The sequence below is a fragment of the Protopterus annectens genome, chromosome 1.part2 (genome assembly GCF_019279795.1).
Source record: "Protopterus annectens isolate FY-2018-M chromosome 1.part2, PAN1.0, whole genome shotgun sequence".
NCBI classification, from domain to species: Eukaryota; Metazoa; Chordata; order Ceratodontiformes; family Protopteridae; genus Protopterus; species Protopterus annectens.
Window position 1 is genome coordinate 726160749 of NC_056727.1, and position 26274 is coordinate 726187022.

The 26274-nt window shown below is 44.0% G+C and overlaps 1 protein-coding gene across 1 annotated transcript in view; it reads right to left on the reverse strand.

Annotated features, from left to right (window-relative positions):
* TP53BP2 (tumor protein p53 binding protein 2) overlaps positions 1-26274 on the reverse strand; it is a gene marked incomplete in the record, with an annotated part of 1836298 nt that overhangs the window by 1598130 nt on the left and 211894 nt on the right. Inside the window, 1 exon segment of the mRNA XM_044060198.1 lies at positions 16416-16492. Coding sequence (XP_043916133.1) covers positions 16416-16492 — 77 coding nt within the window.

The following is a 26274-nucleotide window of genomic DNA, read 5'->3' on the forward strand; positions in this document are numbered from 1 at the left end:
CCTTTGTTTTGAGGATTGGGATAAAAGGTAGGAAGGTGTATGGCTTGATTTAAAGCTACCCTGGATACCACTTTAGGCATAGATGATGGGTTGGTGCAAGGGAAACCCTGTCCTGATGGAAAATGAGAAAGGGCTGCACTGCCATGAGGGCCTGTAGTTCCGAAACTCTACGAGCTGAAGTGATAGCCAGAAGGAAGGCAGTTTTCCAGAACAAATATTGCAAATCTGTTGAGGCAGCTGGTTCAAAAGGAGGCAATGTTAATTTTTCTAGTATGTAATTAAGATCCCAGGCTGGTATTGGTTGTTTCCTTGGTGGTCTAATATTCTTAGCCCCTCTGAGGAACTGTCGTAAGAGTGGGTGAGAAAATAAAGGAGGATCCGTGTTGTATTCTGCAGAAATGGCTGAGGCATGGATTTTTATGGAAGAAAATGAAAGTCCACTGTTCAGCAGCTCAGCTAGATACTGTAATACCTGAGGCAAGTTCAGTTTTCTAGGGTCCTGGCCTTTTTTCTCATTCCAAGAACAAAACCGCTTCCATTTTGCGGAATAAGCTTTTCTAGTAGATGGCCTTCTGGCCTCCAAAATGACATCCTGCACCTCCTTGGAGAGTAGGGTCTGTTGTGTTAAGGAATTTTCCATGCAGCGAGATTGAGTGTTTTCAGCTGACTGTGGAGAGTTTTGTAGCTGTGCTGAGTCAGCAGAAGAGGCATTAGAGGCAGGGACCAGGGAGGAGTATGTGTTAGGCTCCTCAGCAGTGGGTACCAGTGTTGCCGTGGCCAATCTGGAGCAATCAGTATCATCTTCGGTCTGTCTGCTCTTGCTTTCAAAAGTACCTTGGGCAGAAGAGGCAGAGGTGGGAATGCGTAAACTGTCCATGCTGTCCAACTGAATGAAAGGGCGTCCATTCTCCAGGCCTTTGGATGAAAGGTCCTCGAACAAAACGCTTCCAATTGATGATTCCTGTGGGAGGCAAAAAGATCTATGTCTGGCTTCCCCCAGACTTGGGTTATTTCTGTAAACACCTGAGGATGTAACTTCCATTCGTGTGGATCTGTCATATTTCTGCTTAATTTGTCTGCCAGCGCGTTTTCCAATCCTGGCAGGTACTGGGCTTGAAGTTCGATTTGCCATTCCAGAGCCAAGTTCCAAAGAGTCATGGCTAGTCTGCACAAGGGGTATGAATGTGTTCCTCCTTGTTTGTTTATGTACCACATTACTGTGGTGTTGTCTGTTCTTATCAGTAATTGCCCTGGATGCAGGAAGTCCTTGAAAGCTGTAATTGCATTTATTACTGCTAGCATTTCTTTTTGATTGATGTGAAGGTGCTTTTCTTTTTGGGACCATTTGCCCCAGATGCACCTGTCCGTCATGTGCGCCCCCCAGGCATAATTTGAGGCGTCTGTTGTGATAACTTGCTTTGCTTGAGGCTTGCAGAATGGGAGGCCTGTGTTTGCTTGACATGCTTGGGCCCACCATAGAAATTCCTTTTGCAAACATGGGATTATTGGTATTATTGTTTCCAAACTGTGACTGTGTTGAGACCATAGGTTTTTTAGGTACCATTGAAGTTTCCTCATATGCAGCTTTGCACATGGGATTAAAAGAATGCAAGATGCCATGAATCCCAGAGCCTGCAGGATTTTCCTTGCAGTAAGCCTGGTACTTTTTGCTAGTATTTTGAAGTAAGGAGATAGTTGCCCCTGTTTTTCTGGCATAAGATAGGCCATCTGGGTGTTTGTGTCCAAGTTGGCACCCAGGAAAGTTATTTTCTGAGATGGTGTTAGCCTTGATTTCTCTTTGTTGATTGTGTATCCCAGAGAATGCAATAACCGTGTCACATATGCCAGATGTTCCAGAAGTATGTGTTTGCTGTCCGCTTGGATCAGGCAGTCGTCCAAATAAGGGTAAATTTGTATCCCTTGAAGTCTGCAGTAGGCAATCACTGATGCCAGGCACTTTGTGAATACTCTGGGCGCAGTAGATAAGCCAAAGGGCAATGCAGAGAATTGATAGTGGATTGAACCTGCAAGAAATCTGAGGTATCTTCTGCAGCTTTGTCTGATTGGGACATGCAGGTATGCCTCCTTGAGGTCCAATGTTACCAGCCAAAACTCCTTGCCCAGCATGGGAAGAAGTTGCTGTAATGTGAGCATCCTGAATTTTGGTACGAGTAGAAATGTGTTTAGGATGGATAAGTCCAAAATGGGTCTCCAGTCGGTTCCTTTCCTTGGTACCAGAAAAAGTCTTGAATAAAAACCTTGACCTTGTTCGTGAGTAGGTACCTCTTGAATAGCTCTCATGCTTATGAGCTTTGAAATTTGTAGTTGTGCCTCTGCACTTTGATTCTGTGGCAGGTTTGGCATGCCTCTCATTTTTGGAAGAGTGCGAAAATGAAATTTGTAGCCTCTGTTTATAATGCCCAGGATCCATTTGTCTGTTGTGACAATATGCCAATTGGCTGCAAATAATGCTAGCTTTCCTCCCAAAGGTGCTGCCAGCTGAGACGTGCTTGGCATGGAAATGAGGGAGTCATTGGGTTTGCTTCCTGTATTGTTGTGCACTGTCCTCGCCACCGCTTGGTGCTGGAGTTTGCCATTGTCGTCCTCTATATGATCCTTGTGATTGCCCTCTGCCCCTTGTGCGTCTGTATCTACCTCTTTGGGGCTTGTCAGTGGCTGGAAAGGACCAGTTTTTTGAAGGCCAATTTCTGCTAAAACGTGGTGGTTGGACCTGTAAAAAGGCTTTGACAGTTTGCATAGATTTGGCTTTTTCTCCCATTTTCCGTAGTATCTCCTCAGCATTAGTACCAAACAGCACATCCTTTTGTAAAGGAGCATCTAGAAGTTTAGCTTTGACATGATCAGGCAAGTTTTGTTCTCTAAGCCAGGCATGTCTGCGAATGACTGATCCTGTAGCAGACGCTCTACTTGAAGCCTCTAGGGCATCATAACCACATTATAAAGTGTATTTACCCACTTGCTCTGTACTATGCATCCTATCCTGCAACTCCTTTAAATCTGGTTGTTCAGGTTGAGACATTTTATTCCTTAATTGTGATAACAGGAACTGTTGATATTTAAGCATATGAAACTGACAATTTAAGGCCCTCATGGCTAGGGTGGCCGAGGTATATACCTTTTTACCCCACCTTTCTAAAGATCTTGACTCCCTTTCTGCAGGAAGTGGATTCTTGGCAGTGGAGGCCTTCAATCCCTTGGGGCCTTGTGAAATGGTTTCAGGGTCAGCATTATGGCTTTGGCTTTTGAAGAGAAATTGGTGAGAGTTGGGTACTCTGTAATACCTATCAGGCTTGACTGGTGCAGGAGGCAGAGAATCCGGGTTAAGGCAAACCTCCGAATAAACATCATCAAGTATGTCCAACACAGGGGGTATCGCCAGAGGTCTGTGTTGAGGTAACAAAAGAAATTCCCTAAGCCTTTTCTTAGAATCTGAAAAGTCTTGGCCTTCCCAATGGAAGTGTTCTCTCAAGGTGTGCAAGGTTTCCCCAAAGGAAAAATCCTCAGGAGGAGATACAGAAGGGATGGACTGTTCTGCATCCGAATCCTCAAAAGGGGAGTAAGAGTGTTCCTCTGCATCAGAATGTTCTGATAAAATGGATCCCTGATCAGAAGAGGGAGAATCTTCCTCCACTCTGGGTCTCTTGTCTGGAGGGGGTTGAGAACCTCTGATAAGAGTAATTAAATCCTCAGCCATTTTAAGCAACTGTTTTTTAGGCATGGGACCTGGAGATGGGCCCTGTGCAACAGGCCTCTTGGGGTGCCTGGCTGCTTTGGATTTAGTAAAGGCCTTAATAGAAAAAGAAGATGAGGGTCTAAAGACACCATGGGTGGAGGTGGACCTGTCCACATTAGTAGGCTCAACATTAGCAAAGGCTTCGGTGGTTGTAGTCTGGGAAAGGGCCGAGGTCCCAGCAGTCTCGGGTACAGAGGACACCGCCAAAGGAGTGTCGTCGGTAGTCAGGGATTGCAAAGGCATCTCGCTGAGAACCGGACCACGTGTAGCCTGTTTTGGCGTGGGGACCGCGGGCCTCACGTGTCGGTCCTTTTCCTTGCGTTTTTGGACAAAACGGTAGTCGGAGTGTCCGACGATATTTTATAATCAAAAGCTTTACCAAAATAGTGTTGGGCGAACTCTGCCCGACGCTTAATAGTGCGTTTACTGAAGGTAGCGCAAACGCGACAGCCCGAGACGTCGTGGTCTGGGCCTAAGCAAGGTATGCAGAGGGAATGGAAATCCTTATGCGGTATTTGCTTCCCACAAGAAATACAATTATTAACTTTTTCTGACATCGGTCTGAGGCAAGAAAAGTTTCAACGGGTACTTAGGTTTAATGAAGACTTCGGTTTCCAAAATTTTCGTAATTCAGGAGCTGGCCGACCGGCACTTGCGAACTGCTTCTGCTTCGGGCACCGCACGGCAAAAAAGACTGAAGAACATGGCGTCAGCTGTGTCTTATATACTCTGGCCTCACTGACGTCAAAAGAGAAAGCGACGGCAACAGACGCCGGACCAAGACTTTGGAATTCGGCCGACCGAGGGACCGCCTGACAGCAGAAAACCCATCTGTGATTACTGCAGCTGTATGCACAATGAACATCTTTACTATGTTCATCGTGCATACAGCTGCAGTAATCACAGATGGGTAGAATCCCAAAGCTACGCACAGGGTGGTAGGCACTAGGTGGAACTGGGATGAGCCAGAATGCCCTGCAACACAGCAGTGGCAAAGCCTGCTCTAGTTTTGGAATATAAAGGCAGGTGGTAGTGTTTAGTGAAGGTATGCACAGAACTCAAGTGGCTGCCTCCAAAATATCTTTGGTAGGAACTTCTCTGAGGAAGGCTGTAGAGGTAGCTGTGGCCCTGGTGGAGTGGGATCTGATGCCTGTAGGGACAGATTTTCCATGATAGGAGTAACAAAACCGTATGCAGTGGCCTATCCATTTTTAAATTGTCTGTTTGGTAACTGGCTTCCCTTGAGCTCCTACAGCATAGGGCACAAAAAGTTGTTCTGATTTCCTGAAAGGCTTTGTTCTGTCCAAATAATAACGTAGCTGTCTATGGATATCTAAGGAGTGCAGCAGCCTTTCCCCCTTTGTTTTGGGGATTGGGGTAAAAGGTAGGTAAGTGTATGGCTTGATTTAAAGCTACCCTGGATACCACTTTAGGCATAAATGACGGGTTGGTTCGAAGGGAAATCCTGTCCTGATGGAAGATGAGAAAGGGCTGCACAGCCATGAGGGCTTGTAGTTCGGAAACCCTACGAGCTGAGGTAATGGCCAGAAAGAAAGCTGTTTTCCAGGACAAATATTGCAAATCTGTTGAGGCAGCTGGTTCAAAGGGAGGCAATGTTAATTTTTCTAGAATGTAATTAAGATCCCAGGCTGGCATTGGTTGTTTCCTTGGTGGTCTTATATTCTTAGCCCCTCTGAGGAACTGTCTTAAGAGTGGGTGAGAGAATAAGGGTGGATCAGTGTTGAATTCTGCAGAAATGGCCGAGGCATGGATTTTTATGGAGGAAAATGAAAGTCCACTGTTCAGCAGCTCAGCTAGATACTGTAATACCCGAGGCAAATTCAGTTTTCTAGGATCCTGGCCTTTTTTCTCATTCCAAGAGCAAAACTGTTTCCATTTTGCGGAGTAAGCCTTTCTAGTAGATGGCCTTCTGGCCTCCAAAATGACATCCTGCACCTCTTTGGTGAGTAGGGTCTGTTGTGGTGTTAAGGAATTTTCCATGCAACGAGATTGAGTGTTTTCAGCTGACTGTGAAGAGTTTTGTAGCTGTGCTGAGTCAGTAGAAGAGGCATTAGAGGTAGGGACCAGGGAGGAGTATGCGTTAGGCTCCTCAGGAGTGGGTACCAGTGTTGTCTTGGCCAGCCTGGTGCAATCAGTATCATCTTCGGTCTGTCTGCTCTTGCTTTCAAGAGCACCTTGGGCAGAAGAGGCAGAGGTGGGAAAGCGTAAACTGTCTATGCTGCCCAACTGAATGAAAGGGCGTCCACTCTCCAGGCCTTTGGATGAAAGGTCCTTGAACAGAACTTTTCCAATTGATGATTCCTGTGGGAGGCGAAGAGATCTATGTCTGGCCTTCCCCACGCTTGGATTATCTTTATAAACACTTGAGGATGCAACTTCCATTCGTGTGGATCTGTCATATTTCTGCTTAGATTGTCTGCCAGCGTGTTTTCCAAACCTGGCAAGTACTGTGCTTGAAGTTAGATTTGCCATTCCAGAGCCAAGTTCCAAAGTGTCATGGCTAGTCTGCACAGGGGGTATGAATGTGTTCCTCCTTGTTTGTTTATGTACCACATTACTGTGGTGTTGTCTGTTCTTATCAATAATTGTCCTGGATGCAGGAGGTCTTTGAATGCTGTAATTGCATTTATCACTGCTAGCATTTCTTTTTGATTGATGTGTAGGTGCTTTTCCTTTTGGGACCATTTGCCCTGAATGCACCTGTCTGTCATGTGCGCCCCCCAGGCGTAATCTGAGGCGTCTGTTGTGATGACTTGATTTGCTTGAGGCTTGCAGAATGGGAGACCTGTGTTTGTTTGACAAGCTTGGGCCCACCATAGAAATTCCTTTTGCAAACACGGAATTATTGGTATTATTGTTTCTAAACTGTGCCTGTGTTGAGACCATAGGTTTTTTAGGTACCATTGAAGTTTCCTCATATGCAACTTTGCACATGGGATTAAAAGAATGCAAGATGCCATGAAGCCCAGAGCCTGCAGGATTTTCCTTGCAGTAAGCCTGGTACAATTTGCTAGTATTTTGAAGTACTGAGTTAGCTGCCCCTGTTTTTCTGGCGTAAGATAGGCCATCTGGGTGTTTGTGTCCAAGTTGGCACCCAGGAAAGTTATTTTCTGAGATGGTGTTAGCCTGGATTTCTCTTTGTTGACGGTGTATCCCAGAGAATTCAGTAACCGTGTTACATAAGCCAGATGTTCCAGAAGTATGTGCTTGCTGTCTGCTTGGATCAGGCAGACGTCCAAATAAGGGTAAATTTGTATCCCTTGAAGCCTGCAGTAGGCAATTACAGATGCCAGGCATTTCGTGAATACTCTGGGCGCAGTAGATAAGCCAAAGGGTAATGCAGAGAATTGACAGTGGATTGAACCTGCAAGAAATCTGAGGTATCTTCTGCAGCTTTGTCTGATTGGGACATGCAGGTATGCCTCCTTGAGGTCCAATGTTACCAGCCAAAACTCCTTGCCCAGCATGGGAAGAAGCTGCTGTAATGTGAGCATCTTGAATTTTGGTATGAGTAAAAATGTGTTTAGGATGGATAAGTCCAAAATGGGTCTCCAGTCGGTTCCTTTCCTTGGTACCAGAAATAGTCTGGAATAAAAACCTTGACCTTGTTCGTGAGTAGGTACCTCTTGAATAGCTTTCATGTCCATGAGCTTTGCAATTTGTAGTTGTGCCTCTGCCCTTTGATTGTGTGGCAGGTTTGGCATGCCTCTCATTTTTGGAAGAGTGTGAAAATGAAATCTGTAGCCTCTGTTTATAACGTCCAGGATCCATTTGTCTGTTGTGACAATATGCCAATTTCTTGTAAATAATGCCAGCTTTCCTCCCCAGGGTGCTGCCAGCTGAGACTTGCTTGGCATGGAAAGGGGGAAGTCATTGGGTTTGTTTCCTGTATTGTTGTGCACTGTCTTCGCCACCTCTTGGTGCTGGAGTTTGCCATTGCCTGCCTCTATATGATCCTTGTGATTGTCCTCTGCCCCTTGTGCGCCTGTATCTACCTCTTTGGGGCTTGTCCGTGGCTGGAAAGGACCAGTTTTTAGAAGGCCAATTTCTGCTAAAACGTGGTGGTTGAACCTGTAGAAAAGCTTTGACAGATTGCATAGTTTTGGCTTTTTCTTCCATTTTCCGTAGTATCTCTTCAGCATTAGTACCAAATAGCACATCCTTTTGTAAAGGAGCATCTAGTAGTTTAGCTTTCACATGATCAGGCAAGATTTGTTCCCTAAGCCAGGCATGTCTACGAATGACTGATCCTGTAACAGCAGCTCTACTTGAGGCCTCTAGGGCATCATAGCCACATTGTAAGGTGTGTTTACCCACTTGTTCTGCACTATGCATCATATCCTGCAACTCCTTCATATCTGGTTGTTCAGGTTGAGACATTTTATTTCTTAACTGTGATAACAGAAACTGCTGATATTTAAGCATATGGAACTGACAATTTAAGGCCCTCATGGCTAGGGTGGCCGAGGTATATACCTTTTTCCCCCACCTTTCTAAGGATCTTGACTCTCTTCGAAGGTAGTGGATTCTTAGCAGTAGAGGCCTTCATTCCCTTGGGGCCTTGAGAAATGGTTTCAGGGTCAGCATTATGGCTTTTGTAAAGAAATTGGTGTGAGTTAGGAACTCTGTAGTACCTATCAGGCTTGACTGGGGCAGGAGGCAGGGAATCCGGATTAAGGCAAGCCTCCGAATAAACATCATCAAGTATGTCCAAGACAGGAGGTATCGCCACAGGTCTGTGTTGAGGTAACAAAAGAAATTCCCTAAGTCTTTTCTTGGAATCAGAAAAGTCTTGGCCTTCCCAATGGAAGTGTTCCCTCAAGGTGTGCAAGGTTTCCCCAAAAGAAAAATCCTCTGGAGGAGATACAGAAGGAATGGACTGCTCTGCATCAGAATCTTCAAAAGGGGAGTAAGAGTGTTCCTCTACATCAGAATGTTCTGAAAAAATGGATCCCTGATCAGAAGAGGGAGAATCTTCCTCCACTCTGGGTCTCTTGTCTGGAGGGGGTTGGGAACCCCTGATAAGAGTAATTAAATCCTCAGCCATTTTTAGCATCTGCTTTTTAGGCATGGGACCTGGAGATGGGCCCTGTGCAACAGGCCTCTTGGGATGCCTGGCTGATTTGGACTTTGTAAAGGCCTTAATGGAAAAGGAAGATGAGGGTCTAAAGACACCATGGGTGGAAGTGGACCTGTCCACATTAGGAGGCTCAACGCGCACAGTGGTTTCGGTGGTTGTAGTCTGGGCATGGGCCGAGGTACTTGCGGTCTCAGTTACAGAAGACACCGCCAAAGAAGTGTCGTCGGTAGTCAGGGACTGCATAGGCGTCTCGCTGAGAACCGGACCACGTGTAGCCAGTTTTGGCGTGGTGTCGGTGGAGACCGCGGACCTCGCGTGTCGGTCCTTGTCCTTGCGTTTTTTGGACAAAACTGTAGTCGGAGTCTCCGACATTTTATAATCAAAGGCTTTACCAAAAAAGTGTTGGGCGAACTCCGCCCGACGCTTAATAGTGCGTTTATTGAAAGTAGCGCAAAAGCGACAGCCCGAGACATTGTGGTCTGGGCCTAAACAAGGTATGCAGAGGGAATGGAAATCCTTATGCGGTATTTGCTTCCCACAAGAAATACAATTGTTAACTTTTTCTGACATCGGTCTGAGGCAAGAAAAGATTCCCCAATGGGGTACTTAGCTTTAAAGAAGACTTCGGTTTCCAATTTTTCATAAATTCAGGAGCTGGCCGACCGGCACTTGCGAACTGCTTCTGCTTCGGGCACCGCGCGGCAAAAAAGACTGAAGAAAATGGCGTCGGCTGTGTCTTATATACTCCTGCCTCACTGACGTCAGGAAAGAAAGCGACAACAACAGACGCCGGACCTAGACTTTGGAATTCGGCCGACTGAGGACCCGCCTGACGGCAGAGAATCCATCTGTGATTACTGCAGCTGTATGCACGATGAACATCAACTAAAGTTTCATCCATCTTGCAAACAGATTGCCAAAGTCAGTCACTAGTGAGATAACTGGAGAGAAAGTCCTGGATCCACTGTCGCTGAAAGAAAAACTGCACCAGGTTTTCTATACACACACGGCTGATGTACACTGCAAGTGGGGCTAGACAAAGGACAGCACACAGACATAGGCACTCCAAGGGTACAGCAGAAGGAGCAGAGTTCTGTCCTATGTCTGATGATGGCATCCAAACAAGGACCCCAAAGGTAAAATCCTGCATCTGCAATGCTAGGTTCCACCAAAAGGACAAACCTCCAACGTCTTACACCTGAGCTGTGAACCCTGGTGCCAGCTCCTTCTGTGGCTCCTCCACAGCCATAGCTGATCAGTCCAGCTAGGTTGTAGGGGAAGCACTAGGAGATTAAGCCTTGGCCCTGAGTATCCCGATCCATGACAAGATGAACTGGAGAGTCTATTTCTTGTGATTAAGTCACATTGAGATTGAACCAGGCCTATCCAACAGAAGAAAGAAGACTCCTTTTCAAGCTTCAAGTCCCATAGAGAAATGGAGTACCAGAAAGTACAGTTGTGTACACTTACCATAAATGTAGATGGTTCGAGTGTATTCACTGTTGCAGTCATCACATTTGGGTTATCTGCTTGCAGTAGCCCTCAGTCGGCCTAATTAACAAAGTCTTGGGTCCTGCTTCGGTTGTTGTCCCATTTTCCATGACGTCAGGTAGTCAGGGGAATAAAGCATGCGGCCAACGCCATTACATCAGTTTTCCTTGCCCCAGATGTCAGGTGCCCCCATAGGGAAGCAATTTTATATATATATATATATATATATATATATATATATATATATATATATATATATATATATATATATATGTTAACACCTTCAACAAAAAAGCAAATACACCAAAAAGCTTTAAACATAGTAAGCAAGAATAGAGGTATAGCCAGTAGAAGTCAGGGGGTTGGAGGGAGGGTAATTAGGACTGCAACAGTGAATACACTCGAACATCTACATTTATGGTAAGTGTACACAACTGTACTATGTTCTTCGTGCTTCACTGTTGCAGTCATCACATTTGAGTAGATTCCCAAAGTCAAGGATAGGAGGCGGAAATTAGATAGCATTAGGACCAGCTATAAGTCCCTGCAAGACTGCAGTGGCAAAGCCAGCTCTGGATTTAGAGAAAACTGGCAAACGGTAATGCTTGGTGAAGGTATGTGCAGAACTCCAGGTAGCAGCTTCTAGGATGTCCCTGGTAGGGACACCTCTGAGAAAGGCTGCAGAGGTACATGCAGCTCTGGTAGAATGTGGTCTAATCCCCTGTGGGGTAGGCTTTCCATGGTGTTTATAGTAGAAATGAATGCAATGGCCTTATCCATTTAGAATTGGTTTGCTTTGAAATGGCCTTCCCATCTGCCCCTGCAGCAAATGCAACCAGCAGTTGTTCAGATTTTCTGAGAGGTTTAGTCCTGTCCAAATAAAATCCAAGTTGTCTGTGCACATCTAAGGAGTGCAGAATTCACTCCCCTTTGTTCTGTGGATTAGAAAAGAAGGTTGGCAAATGAATGGACTGATTAACAGCCACACTGGATACCACCTTGGGCATGAAGGAGGGATTGGTCCTGAAGGACACCCTATCCACATGAAAAATGATGAATGGCTCCACTGCCATGAGGGCCTTTAATTCAGATACCCTTCTAGCTGAAGTGATGGCTAAAAGGAAGGCTGTTTTCCAAGAAAGGAATTTTAACTCTGCACTTGCAGCTGGCTCAAAAGGAGGAAGAGTGAGTTTTTCCAAAGCAAAAGTAAGGTCCCAGGCTGGAGTAGGATCTCTCCTGGGTGGTCTTAAGTTTTTGGCCCCTCTGAGAAACTGCTTCAGCAGTGGATGAGAGAAGAGGGGTGGTTCTATGTTGCAATGAGCTGAAATGGCTGAGGCATGAATTTTGATGGAAGAAAAGGAAAGGCCCCTCTGCAGCATCTCAGTTAAGTACTGAAGAATCTGTGGTAAATTGGGCGCTGCTGTGCCCATCCCCTGAGTTTGGTTCCAGGAACAGAATCTTTTCCATTTTTCAGCATAGGATTTTCTAGTACTGGGCCTACTTGCCTCCAGAGTGACATCCAACACTTGCTTACTGAGGGATGGTAACAGACAGATCAGGTAATTAGCCAGGCTGCCAGGTTCAGGGTTTGAAGCTGTGGGTGCAAAATCTGGCCCTCCTGCTGTGACAACAGAACAGGGTTCTAAGGCAGGTGCCATGGTGCTAGCAGTGACACACTGTGCAAAAGGAGGTACCCAGTGTTGGTGTGGCCAGTCTGGTGCAATCAGTATCGCCCTTGGTTTGTCCTGTTTGATCTTTAGTAGTACCTTGGAGAGGAGAGGCAGAGGGGGAAAGGCATAAACTGATAGGTTTTTCCAGGTGAAGGACAGGGCATCCACTTTCCAAGCTTGTTTGTGGGGAGTCCTTGTGCAGAATTGTTTCAATTGGTAGTTCTGGGGGGAGGCAAACAGGTCTATATATGGGCTCCCCCATTTGTTTCTCAACATTTTGAATATCTTTGGCTCCAGTTTCCACTTGTGTGGGTCTATGAGTTTTCTGCTTAGATCATCTGCCAGTGTGTTTGGCTTTCCTGGCAGGAATTGAGCCTGTAGGTGCACTTGGTAGCTCAAGGCTGTGTTCCACAGAGTCATGACTAGTCTGCAGAGAGGGTATGAGTGGGTTCCTCCCTGCTTGTTTATGTACCACATAACAGTGGTGTTGTCCATCTTTACCATTAATTGTCCTGGAAGGTTGGGGTCCTTGAAGGCTGTCAGAGCATTCTGTACAGCTAACATTTCTTTCTGATTGATGTGCAGGTGCATTTTACTTTGGATCCATTTTCTCTGAATGCACTTCCCTGCCAAGTGAGCCCCCCCATACATAGTCTGATTAGTCTGTTAGGGTGTGGGCGGCAGGGGGTAGAGTGAATGGCAGTCCCTTGCTTTGGTGACAGGTGTCTGCCCACCAAAGGAACTCTATCTGTAGACAAGGAATGATAGGAAGCTTTGCTTCTAGATCCTGGAATGTTGACACCATAGGCTTTTCAGATACCATTGTAGTTTCCTCATATGCAGTCTTGCATATGGAATTAGTAGAATGCAGGATGCCATGAACCCCAGGGCTTGCAGTATTTTCCTTGCAGATAGCTGGGTCTTTGTCACCAGTAGTTTGAAGTAGGCTGCCAAATGAACTTGTTTTTCTGGCGTGAGAAAAGCCATCTGGGAAGTTGTGTTCAAGCTTGCTCCTAGGAATACAATTTGTTGGCAGGGTACAGGATGGGATTTATTTTTGTTTATAGTGTACCCCAGGGAAGTTAGCAATTTCTGTACAAATGCCAGATGATTCAATATTGTGTCCTGGTTTTCTGCCTGAATTAGACAATCGTCCAGGTATGGATATATTTGGATATTTCTTTGCCTGCAAAATGCAATGACTGGAGCCAGGCACTTTGTGAATACCCTGGGTGCAGTAGATAAGCCAAAGGGCAGTGCAGGGAACTGATAGTGCATGTATCCTGCTTAGAAGCGGAGGTATCTTCTGCAGGATTCCCTTACTGGGATGTGCAGGTAAGCTTCCTTTAAATCCAGTGTTGCCAACCAGGCATCTTTGCCTAGCATAGGTATCAGTTGGTGAAGAGTTAGCATCTTGAATTTTGGAATCACCAAAAATGTGTTTAGGATAAAGAGGTCCAGTATAGGACGCCAGGAGTTGTCTTTTCTGGGTACCAGGAAAAGTCTTTAGTAGAAACCTTGTCCCCTTTCCTCTTCTGAAACAGGTTGAATAGCCCTGATACTTAGAGAGAGAGAATTTACTTTTGAGCCTCTGCCTACTGATTTGGGGGTAGATCTGGCCAACCGTTGGGGTTGGTAAGGAGTGAATCTGTATCCTTGGGAAACTATATTTAAAACCCATTTGTCCTGGGTAATGAGTCCCCAATTTTTTGCCTGCCGGGAAATCTTTCCCCCTAAGGGAACAGTCAGTTGTGCAGGGCTTGGAAGACTTAAAGTTAAGTCATTGAAACAGTTTACCATAGGGGGGAGTCTTGCTACTCCCTGCTTTGGAAGTGGGAGCCCCCCACTGCTTAGCCCTGTGAGTACCTTGGGACTGAAGCCTTGCTGTTCTGCTGGTTCTGGGTTTGGACTGAGAAGGCCTGGAAGAGGCAAGAAAGGACCAATTTTAGAGGGCCAATGCCTACTAAATCTGGGAGGCTGTACTTGCAGGAAATCTTTAACAGTCTGCATAGATTTAGCTTTTTAAGTACTTCTTCTGCTTTGTTGCCAAACAGGCGGCCTTGGTTTAAGGAAGCATCCAGCAATTTAGCTTTAACATGACCTGGCAAAGACTGCTCCTTAAGCCAAGCATGCCTTCTAAGTACAGACCCAGTGACAGCAGCCCTGCAAGATGCCAATAGTGAATCAAAACCACATTGCAAAGTATGTTTTCCAACTTGTTCAGCAGAATGCATTAAATCCTATAAACCTTTATTTTCAGCACAGTCAGGAATCAACATCAATTTTTGTTTAAGCAATCCAATAATATGCTGCTGATACTTTAACATATGAAACTGGTAGTTTAAGGCCCTAATGGCCAAGGTTGCAGAAGTGTATACCTTCTTACCCCATCTATCCAGCGCCCTGGAATCTCTATCAGAGGGGGTAGGATTTTTGGCAGTAGTAGCCTTAATGCCCTTGGATCCCTGTGAAATGGTCTCAGGATCTGCAGTAGGATTTTTAAAAAGGAACTTGTGAGAGTCAGGAACCCTGTAATATCCATCAGGTTTTCTGGGAGCAGGAGGTAAAGAGTCGGGGGCCAAACTAGATTCTGAAAAGGAATCATCAACAATGTCCAGTACAGGAGGAATAGCTAAAGCCCTGTGTTGAGGCAGGAGTAAGAAATCCCTAAGCCTCTTTTAATAGTCAGAGTAATCCTGGCTTTCCAAGCGAAAATGTTCCCTAAGAGTATGCAAGGTTTCACCAAAAGAGAAATCCTCTGGAGGAGAAGCAGAGGGAATAGAGTCCTCTGCATCAGAATCCTCATAGGTAGATAAGGGTAAATCCTGGTCATTAGAGAAATTTCAGAATCCTGATCAGAAGAATCATAAGCAAACTCAGTCCTAGGTCTCTTAGAGAGAGAAGGTTGGCTTCCCCTGATTAAAGTAAAAAGGTCTTCAGCCATTCTTATTTGTTTTTTAGGCATAGAGGCCTGGGCATCAGTTTTCTAGGCATGGATCGAGTTTTAGGCCTAGAAGAAGAAGATGGTGTCAGTTTAATATGCAAGTCAGTAGGCCTGAATACACCCTCAGAAGCCGGTGCCTGCACAGCGTCTCCGGACCCATCCAAGGTAGAGACATCCGCAGGTTCCACAGTTGAAGCATCTCGAGGCATACCAGACACCGAATGGGTCTCAGTAGAGGCCTGCGAATCTGAAGTAGCAGGTATCAGGGGCTGCAAAAGCGCCTCACTGAGTACCAGCGAACTGGTGACTAGCTTAGGAGAAGCATCATCGGCAGCTTTGGACCTATGCAGTCTGTCTCTGTCTCTTCTTTATCTTTGCTTTTTTCGGAATCTCAGTAGTCGGGTGGCTTACCAAAGCCATATCTGGATAATTGAACAGAGTACCAAAATATTTAGAAGCATAAATATACAGACGGTAAATAGTTCGTTGTTTAAATAAGGCACAAAACCGACAGCGAGGTACATCGTGGTCAGGGCCTAGGCAAGGAATGTAGTATGAATGAAACCTTTATGAAGTATTTGCTTTCCACAAGAAATACAATTATTGACTTTGACTGACATCGGTTAAGAGCAAGAAAAAGTTTCCCCAACGGGGGTACTTAGCTTAGTTGAAGACTTCGGTTCTGAAACTCGAAAACGAAAATTTCAGGAGTCGGCCGACCAGCACTTGCGAACTGCTTCTGCTTCGGGCACCGCACGGCAAGAAAGACTGATGTAACGGCATCAGCTGCATGCTTTATACCCCTGACTACATGACGTCATGGAAGATGGTATAGCAACCGATGCAAGACCCAAGACTTCGTTAATCAGGCCGACTGAGGGCTATTGCAAGCAGCTAACCCAAATGTGATGACTGCAACAGTGAAACACGAAGATCAGCAGCAAACTCCTAACAGTGGCAGATGGTACCTGCTCCTGCCAGACTTGAGATGCTACAGACAATGTGGAGCTACCTCAAGGCTCTAACCAGTAGTTCAAAAATTATTTCATATAAAACATGTGCCCATCTGCTGAGAACTTAGAGACTCTTCCACTGATCTAACTTCCTTCTGTCATTCTTCTCGAATTCAGAAGTACAGTTAAAGAAAATACGCTTGGTGTGCAATCACAGGAAATTTTTACCATAATATCCTGAATCAAGATCATAAATGTGCAAGTGGCAGAAAGAATCAGTGACTGCAGGGTGGAAGTCTGCTTGTGTAGCTGACATACAATATCATGGGCAAATATCTGTTCTAGTGTGAGAGAATCTCCCAAAAATGACACAGAATGTTGACTAGTAGACAGAATAAAGCCAGCCATGGGACCAATCATGGAAGATCTTCAATGTTGGATAATTATGGAATTATGGTCTACTGCATAAAAATACTGCAATGCAGTACTGTTAAGTACTTACACCATTCTCCATCCTTCTGTCTCGAGGTCCTTTCATGCCATTTCTCTTTGTGTTTTGATCCTGAAGTCTCTGTCCGCCTAACACAAAGACATCATAAAAATAATCAGCTAAACCAAATTAATTTCCCTTCACTTCTACAATGTGTGTCAAAAGCTTTTAACACATGTTAAACACTCTGTCTAAAACTATTATATTTTTAGTTCATTCTAAATTATTAATGAAATCAAGATGACTTGCACCAATTTTAATGAAAAGTTAAATGAAAGGCCATATTCCATTCTATTACTCTCACCCTTGGCCTACACGCCTGCCCAAATACTTTTGTGATGCACTGATAACAGGCAAGTCCTTAACATCTCAGCTTATCTAAGAGGAGATCATCCTTGATTAAAAAAGAAGTTATGTCTTACCATAATGTTCCATCTGTGTTGTTCATCTTCCTTCATTCATCACTGATGGGTTCGGTTCTGAGCCCTTGGAACTGAGTTGGCCTAATGCCATGCTCCCACCAGCCAAAAACTCTAGAGCTAAGCTTCTACCCACAATACCCTTCTCCCTGTTACCTCAGATCGAGTTTGCCCATGTTGTATAAATAAAGCAGAGGCCATTTCTTCGCAAATGCCCTAAGACACCACTTGGCCTAAAGTATCCACCAGGAGCCTTTGGCGGGGGAAGGAGGGTGGAAAGTGATGAATGAAAAAAGATGAACAACATCAGATAAAGCTTCTTTATCCAATGTTGTTGATCTTCTTTCCATTCATCCCTGATGGGACAGAATCCCCAGCTACCTTATGATCCTTGGGCGGCCCTTATGGAAGAATGTTTCTGAGTGCCATGGAGCCAAAGGCAGCTCTCCCTCTGGAGACCACATCCAATTTGTAATGACTGATAAAAGTGTGGGGTTTAGCCCAAGCGGCAGCTGCACACATATCACCCATAGAAGCTCTAGAAAGGAAGGCTACAGACGTTGCCATAGATCTAGTAGAATGGGCTTTAATATTCTTTGGCATAGATTCTTTTGCAAGTGAATAAATGAGACTTATGCAGTCCCTCAACCATTTAGATAAAGTGACCTTGGAGACAGAATTTCCCATTCTAGGCCCAGAAAAAGAAATGAAAAGTTGGTCAGTTTTACAATTGCTTTGGTCCTGTTTAAATAAAATCTCAATTGTCTGTGCACATCCAAGGAATGCAGGCAGTATTCCCCTTTATTAGAAAAATTTGGGAAAAATACTGATAAGTCAATAGTTTGACTGATGGAAAAGTCGGAAACAACTTTGGGGAGGAAAGAAGGGTTTGTCTGTAGTGATACTCTGTCCTTATGGAAGATTAGATAGGGTGTTTTGGTGCATAACGCTTGAAGCTGAGAAATTCGTCTGGCTGACGTGATGGCTACCAGGAACAGGGATTTCCACGACAAGAATTTGAGATCAAATTTTGCAGCGGGCTCAAAAGGAGGTTGAGTCAAAGGCTGGAGAACTAACATGAGGTTCCATGGCTCTACAGGCTGTCTGACTGGAGTCCTAAAATGCAAAACTCCTTTGAGAAAAGTTTTACATAAACGCAGGGAAATTAGGGGACTACCATCCAATCCATTATGATAGTTTGGAATAGCTGCTAAATGTACTAGTATGGTAGAGGCTACACCTCCACCTTTGAAAAAACAGGTATTGTAAAACCACTGTGAATACAGATCTAGCATCTTTTCTGTAGACCAAATAGAGAATATTTTCCATTTGCCCAGATATAGTCTTCTTGTGGATAGTTTATGAGAGGCCAGAATAATGTCGTGAACGGATGAGGAGAGGTCATCCTGCCTGACAACTAAGGGAAGTGGAGAAACCAAGCTGTCAGCTTGAGACTGGATAGGTTCAGATGACTCGACCCTTGGGGGTGAGCAATTAAGTCTGGAAGAGGGTTCAGAATCCACGGTCGACATAGATGAGGCCGAAGGAAGGGGAACCAAACTTGACAAGGTCAAAAGGGGGCTATGAGGATCACTTAGCATTTCAACCGAATGGCTTTCTTTATGAATGGCTTTCTTTATGAATTGGAGTAACATTCTAAAATTAATTCCTTCATTTTTATTACTGTCCACAACTTTTATGGTGGTGATAAAAATATGCGTGATCTGTATATAAAACAAACTTTTTCACATTATGCATCTTGCTATCCATAATCAAGAGCTTCCAGTGTCCTCAGTTCTTGTGTTATCGTTTGTTTAGTCTCCTCCCACACATCCTTAGCTGCCATCACAGAACTCTTTTTAACCCATACACCTAAACACTTAGTCTTCTGTTCCCATAACTATGGGTACTGCTGAACCAACTCACATGGATGCATGGTGTATTTATATAGTCTTTGTTTTATTTTCATTAATTTTACATCCTAAAAAGATTTGAAATGGTCTCATAATATTCCACAACACCCAAAATGTCTTTTTTGGATTTATCAAGTACACAATACAGTCTGCAAATGAAGTTACTTTTCTTGATTACAACAGCAGTTATAACCTTGAATTTATGAGTCCCTTATTTTCTTTACGGATCACTCTAGACATAAAGCAAATGACAAAGGTGAAGGAAGACACCCCCCTGCTTAGTTCCTCTGTTAAAGCATAGTATGACGGAGAGGAAACATCAGACTTATTTCTTGCACCATACCTTTCATATATCCTCCTAATTAACCCTATAATTCTATCAAGGAATGCAAAAGCCTCCACTGTCCAATTCAGAATCCCAGCTAACTCTATTGAATGCTTTCTCTGCAGAAAGACCCACTAACAATAGCAGTATTTTCTTGCATTCTGCTTCCCTCTGAATCACCACTTTACTATTAATGCTGTCAAACATTTGCCTCCTCTCTACAAAACAGTGACCCATATCTATCAGTTTTATCTAAACCTTTGCCATTATTTCAGCTAGTATAAAAGCAAACATTTTATAATCATAGGTCTGCATTGCCTTTACCTTTTTTGAATACAGCCATTTCCGTTTTTTTCCAAGATGCGTGTGCTCCCTCCCTTTAAAATACTGTTAAAAATATTCCAGATCTTAACTTCCACCTGAATACCATCTGTTCCTGAAGACATCCACATTGACTGATTATACGTTGCTATTTCTCATCTCATCTCTTCCTACCATGGCTACTAAAACTGCCAAACCTCATCTTTTTCTAACCTTAGCATAATTACGGCTTTCATAAATCTTTCCACTTCTACCTTTTCTTGGGGGGGGGGGGTGTCTACATTTCCCTGCTTTATACAACTTTTCATACAATTTCTGAAACATCTCTAATACCTCTATAGAATCTCAGGTGTTATAGGCTACCTACGATTGGGGACAAATCCTCCTACTTTCTGATGCCCAAGCCATTGTGCTAAATGTTTTTTTTTTTTGCTCTGGACTTGTTATTGCTTAACAGTAACCTTTCTAAACTCATGCAACTGATACTCCCTTTATTTTCCTTTTAGCACTCTGCAGTTCCTCCTCTTTTTTGTTCAGTCAGATTCCATTTATTCTGCAATACTTCAACCTTTAACCACAAACTCAATCAAAAAATATTTCTTGGCATTCAGTTTTACTCCATGGCTCTGACACCAGTCATCCGTCTGTGGCAGCCCTTCCTGGAGAACATTTGTGTTGGTGTGAGATTCAATTTCAGAGGCCACTGACATTGGCCAAAAAGGAGCAGTCCCAGGACCGATCCCTGAGGGACTTCACTTGTGCTTATTCTTTTTGTAGAGGTAAACTCCCCACTTCTAACTTCCTGGGCCCTGTCTGTCAGCCAGTTGGCTATCCACTGGGTGACACAAGGGTTTGTACCCAACCACTTCAGTTTGTCAACAATGCCTAAGTGGGGTATTGTGTCAAATGCCTTGGCCAGGTCAACACAGGCAGTTGAACCATTTTGCCCTTATCCATTGCTTTGGTGACCTTCTCAAACAAATCCACCAGGATGAGTAGGCATGACCTGCCCTTGATGAAACCAAACTGGGTTGGGTCCAGTGTCTGGAGATTTACTATACCATGATTGATCAATTCTTTCCATAGCTTTGCATACGAGACTAGTGAGATCTGTAGTTTCAAGGGTCTGTAGATGGCCCACCTTTGTGCAGAGGGATGACTGTTGCTGCTCTCCATTCATGAGGCAAAAACCCTGTTTGAAGATACAGTTAAATAGCAATTCCAGAGGGCCTGATAGGTCATGTTTCATGCTATTTAGAAGGCATCCTGGGATACTGTCTGGGCCCACTGATGCAGTGTTCTTGGCCTTAGGAGAGAGCATTAAGGACCTGTTCCCTGGTGCTAGCAGGTAGAGTTATATTTGATGGCATTTCCTGAAAGATGGTTGATGGGGAGAAAGGGGTAAAGTTGGAGCCGAATTTGTTGGCCAGCAGGATTGCTATATCTTCTGGCTTTTTTAATTTCTCCTAATCTTTTGGGTTTCTAATACCATGACGGGAATGGACCTGATTCCTAAGGCAAAGTATGATTAAAGTTCACAAAATTAGTATTGCTTCAGTCTTTGATGTCAGCCAGAAATGCTCTTCACAGCATCTGCAATGCATAGTAATAACTCCTTCTGCAATTTGTACGGAGTTACATGTAATGGTAACATATCTAAATATGACTGTAGATTCTTTTTATAAGACCCGTTGCTCCTACTACTATTGGAATTGCCTGGGTATCTTTCTTCGACATTGCCCTCACTTCTGCCTGCAAATCCTGACATTTTAAGACTTGGACTCTGTACACAAGACACTGTAGTCACTGGGTGTAGAGATTTCAATGATCAATGCTACTTTTGTCTTCTTTTCATGGACCACTATATCTGGTTTTCTCACAACTATCTTTTGAACTGCTGGTAATGGGTGAGCCCATGTGATGTAGACTTCATCATTTACTATGATGCTTTGGGTTCATGTTTCCAGTGTTTTTCCACTACTACAATATTATGTTTGCACAATCGCCAGTGCAGCAATTTTGCCACATTATTATGCCTTTCAGTATACCCGTCCTTCTGCCATTAGTATATCACAACCAGCAACAAGGTGTGCAACTGTTATCAATTCTGTTTTACAAAACCTACATTTGTCTGTTTCTCCCACATGTTCAATGGACTTTGTAAACCAATGTATATGTAAGCCCACTATCTTGGCCGTCAGTATTAACCTTTTCATCTTTTGGTTTAAATTCGCCTCTACTTAATCATTCCTGCATTTGATCCTGATCAACATGAGGTTCTTCCAGGAGTTTTCTATACTTGCAACTATATTTATGCATTTTCCACATTTCTTGCATGCTCATCCGATCCTTCACTTTATATTCTTTATTTTGTTTTTTGGCACATTCACTTGCTGCCTTATTTTTTTTTTATCTACTTCTGGTTTAATTTCCATTCCCGCATGAAGCTGATATCCTTCTGCTACACGAAGAAGGGAAGTCATCTTAGATTTATTCACTATGTTTGGGTCTTGTGAGGTCAACAGATATGTATGCAGCCCCACGACCGTAGATCTATACATGTAATCAATTTCAAGGAGGCTCATACCTCCTTCGGAAAGGGGAATACATAATCTTGGTATGCACTAATTTTTATAAATCATTTGATGAGCATGAAGCATCCCTTTTGTTTTCCTGTCTAATCGAACACCTTTTGGGGCCAGTCAATTACTCCAAAACTGTAAGTTAAGACAGGAAGAGCAAACTGGTTTACAGCTTGAATTTTGTTCCTAGATGTCAACGCTGTTTTCAGGGTTAATTTAAATCTTCTAAAATATTCCTAAGTTTTATTCACATTTGTTCAGGTTTTATTGCTGATCCTTCATCAATTCCCAAATATTTATACACTACCTCTCGCTCAAGTTCTTTTATATCACATTCTCTTGTCCCAAACTGATGTTTTCTTGGTGCTGCAGCTTTCCTGCTTTAAAGGTTGCTTTTGCACATTTATCAGTACCATATGGCATTCTTATATCATCTGAAAAAGTTCTGACTACTTGCAATTTTGTTTTCAATTCCTTACCTGATGAGCTATACACTTTTAAATCGACAGACTGGCTCAGTATAGATGGCTCCATTTAAAGGGAGTTCTGCACACAATTGTGTATTGTCTTTGAGGTTGTGGATATTGGTAATGAATGCCTTGTGGCTGTCCTTGGCCTGGGAGGCCTAAATTACCTTAAACTTAGCTTTGGTAGACTGTTCTCTGAATTGTTTGTTGAGTTTGAGGAGTGCTTTTATCCTGCTGGGTACTGCACCTAATGTCCACAATGAAATCCTTTATTTATCAAATTCATGTGCATACTTCTATACAAATGAGTCTCCTGCAATACTGATTTTTGAACCCTACATTTTGATACTCTTTCTGTCTATACCTGTACTGACATGTACATTCCATTATAACATGGGCATAGCCATTATGACAGAATGACATTACTAAACATCAAGAACACGCCCGTACAACAAGGTGCACGGACTGAACCAAAAACATGTAGAACACATAGTCCAGCACCTGGGAAGTTAAAAAGAATATACAATACTTTATTGTGGCAGTTCTAAGTAACGCAAACAGGTTTCAGCTAAAAGACAGCCTTTTTCAGTGCCGGAAGTGCACTGAAGAAGGCTGTCTTTTAGCCAAAACCGGTTTGCTTTACTTCTTGGAACTGCCACAATAAAGCATTGTATATTCTTTTCAACTTCCCAGGTGCTGGACTATTTTTGTGTTCTTCAGAATTACACTGCTCTCAGATACTATACAGGACAGATCTTTAGAATGTGTATTTTCAATGTTTGGTTTCAATGCACAGACTAATGTTCTGGTAGGTTAATCTTTTAAGCAGCTGTTTCTTCTGATCTCCATTTTAACTTGTCACATTTTTGATGACTTTTTGCCTGAATAAAATTATTCAAAAATAAAACTTAAAATTTTCAGAACCCCTGTCCCCTTTTAACATACAAAAATAAAACACTCACAACTAAAGTACGTATTAAAAAAAAAAAACATCAAGTTCAATCAGAACACAATGTACAGACATACCCTAGCCAACTGCCTGCACCTAGAGGCTTTTCATCTCCCATTTACACCATTTGCTAATGGAAAAATACATTGATAACCTTGCAGCTGTAAACAACTTTTTTTTCCATCAAAAACTTAAAACAACAACATTAATCTAGACAACCACCCTTGCAAAAACAGAAAAAATCATTATCTTAAGTCTACATATCAGTACGTTATTACACTCCCACTCCAGCAGTACAAGAGTACATTATATTAACTTTAATTTGCTTCTGACCAGCCTTTGTCACAACATAAAGCCTGTATACACTCTTGCTTTATCATCTTAAAGATAAACAGCAGTCACTCATAAGACTATTCCCACCTCAAATTTAATACTTCCACGGAGTGTATACTATGCAAAATGTACAGTTGTGTACACTTACCATAAATGTAGATGTTCGACTGTATTCACTGTTGCAGTCATCACATTTGGGTTATCCCTGCCAGGGTAGCCCTTGGCTGGCCTGAATACCAGAGGCTTATTATTCCTGCATCGGTTGCTGTCCCTTCAGGACTGACGTCAGGTCGTCAGTAGTATAAAGTAAGGCAGCCGACGCCATTACATCAGTTTTTCTTGCCCTGTCAGGAGTCCCCAAGGGGGAGCCAGGTTAATGTGGAAGAACCCCCACCAGTAGAAAGTAAATACCAAAATGTTCCTTGTAAGTAGAGAGAAAAAGAAGAGGAGGATGTAGGGAGGGAAACCAGGACTGAAACAGTGAATACACTTGAACATCTACATTTATGGTAAGTGTACACAACTGTACTATGTTCTTCATTATTCACTGTTGCAGTCATCACACTTGGGTTGATTCCCAAAGCTGAGGAAAAGGGTGATCAAGGAGACTAGGGGCTGGCTAGGATGCCCCGCAAGACTGCAGTGGCAAAGCCTACACTGGATTTGGAGAAGATAGGCAAGTGGTATTGCTTGGTAAAAGTGTAAACAGATGTCCAGGTGGCGACTCCCCAGAGGAAAGCTGCAGAGGTGGAGGCTGCTCTGGTGGAGTGAGCCCTGACCCCCTTAGGGGAGGTTTTCCGTGTTGCTTGTAACAGAAATGGATGCAGTGTGCTATCCATTTGGAAATTGTTTGTTTGGAGATGGCTTTGCCCTCTGCCCCTGCAGCAAAAACTAACCAGTAATTGATCAGACTTTCTGAATGACTTCATCCTGTCTAGATAAAATCTGAGTGGTCTGTGCACATCTAGAGAGTGCAGGATCCTTTCTCCCTTATTTCGTGAGTTAGGGAAAAAGGTGGGCAAATGAATGGATTGGTTAAGAGCCACACTGGACACCACTTTGAGCATGAAGGATGGGTTAGTCCTGAGGGAAAGCCTGTCAGCATGGAAGATGATGAAGGGCTCCACAGCCATAAGTGCTTGTCGCTCGGAGACACTTCTGACTGAAGTTATGGCCAGAAGAAAACTGTCTTCTAGGAGAGAAAATTTAACTCTGCTGAAGATGCTGGTTCAAAGGGGGGGCAGGGTGAGCTTTTCCAACACAAAGTCAAGGCCCCAAGCAGGGGGAGGTGCTCTTCTGGGTAGCCTCAAGTTGCTAGCCCCTCTTAGGAATTGTTTGATCAGAGGGTGCGAGAAACAGGGCTGCTCAGTGTGGAAATGAGCAGAGATAGCAAAGGCATGGATTTTAATAGAGGAAAAAGAGAGACCACTGTGTAGCAGGTCAGCTAGGTAATCCAGGATGAGAGGTAGGGAGGGCTGTGCCGTATCGGCTCCCTTAGCCTGAATCCAGGTGCAGAACCTTTTCCATTTGTCAGCATAAGACTTTCTAGTGCTAGGGCGTCTGGCCTCATGTATAACATCTAGAACCTGTTTACTGAGGCTGGTAGATTGATCAGTGGCCATGAAATAAGCCAGGCTGCCAAACTGAGGATCTGCAACTGGGGATGCATGAATTCTCCTTCCCTCTGGGTCAGGAGGGTTGGGGTCTGAGTGAGATACCATGGGGGCAGTGTGGACAGGCCGGCAGTGGTTACCAGTGCTGGCGAGGCCAGTCTGGAATTATAAGAATTGTACTTAGTTTTTCCTTCCTTATTTTGAGCAGTACACTGGTGATGAGAGGTAGTGGAGGAAATGCATAGACTGACAGATTGACCCAAGGGAAGGATAGGGCATCCACTTTCCAAGCCATGCAGTGATGCGCTATGGTGCGGAACTTGCTGAGCTGATGGGTGGTGTGTGAGGCAAAGAGGCCAACCTTTGGGTTGCCCCATTTCTGAGTTATTAGGGTGAAGGTTCTTTTGTCTAGCTGCCACTCATGTGGGTCCAGAAGACTTCTGCTTAAGTGGTCTGCCAGAGAGTTTAGAGAACCTGGCAGGAATTGTGCTAACTGGTGGAGTTGCATGGCGGAGGCTATGTGTCAAAGGGTCATGGCCAGCCTGCAAAGAGAGTAGGAGTGAGTCCCTCCCTGCTTATTGATATACCACATCACAGTGGAGTTGTCTATTTTGATCAGGAGAGCCCCAGGGGAGAGAAAGGGCCTGAAAGCTGTCAATGAGTGCTGGACAGCTAACTTCTCTTTTTGGTTGATGTGCAGATGGAGTTGCTGTGGGCTCCACTGGCCCTGTATGCACCTGCCGTCCAGGTGTGCACCCCAGGCATAGTCTGATTCATCTGTGGAGAGGGTCTGGGTGGCAGGGGGTGGTGAGAAAGTAAGCCCCTTGTTGTGGCAGCATGCTGCTGCCCACCAAAACAAATCTTTCCTTAGGCAAGGTATCATTGGTATAAGAGTTTCCAGGTCTTGAGAGTGTTGACACCAAAGGCTTTTTAGGCATCACTGAAGTTT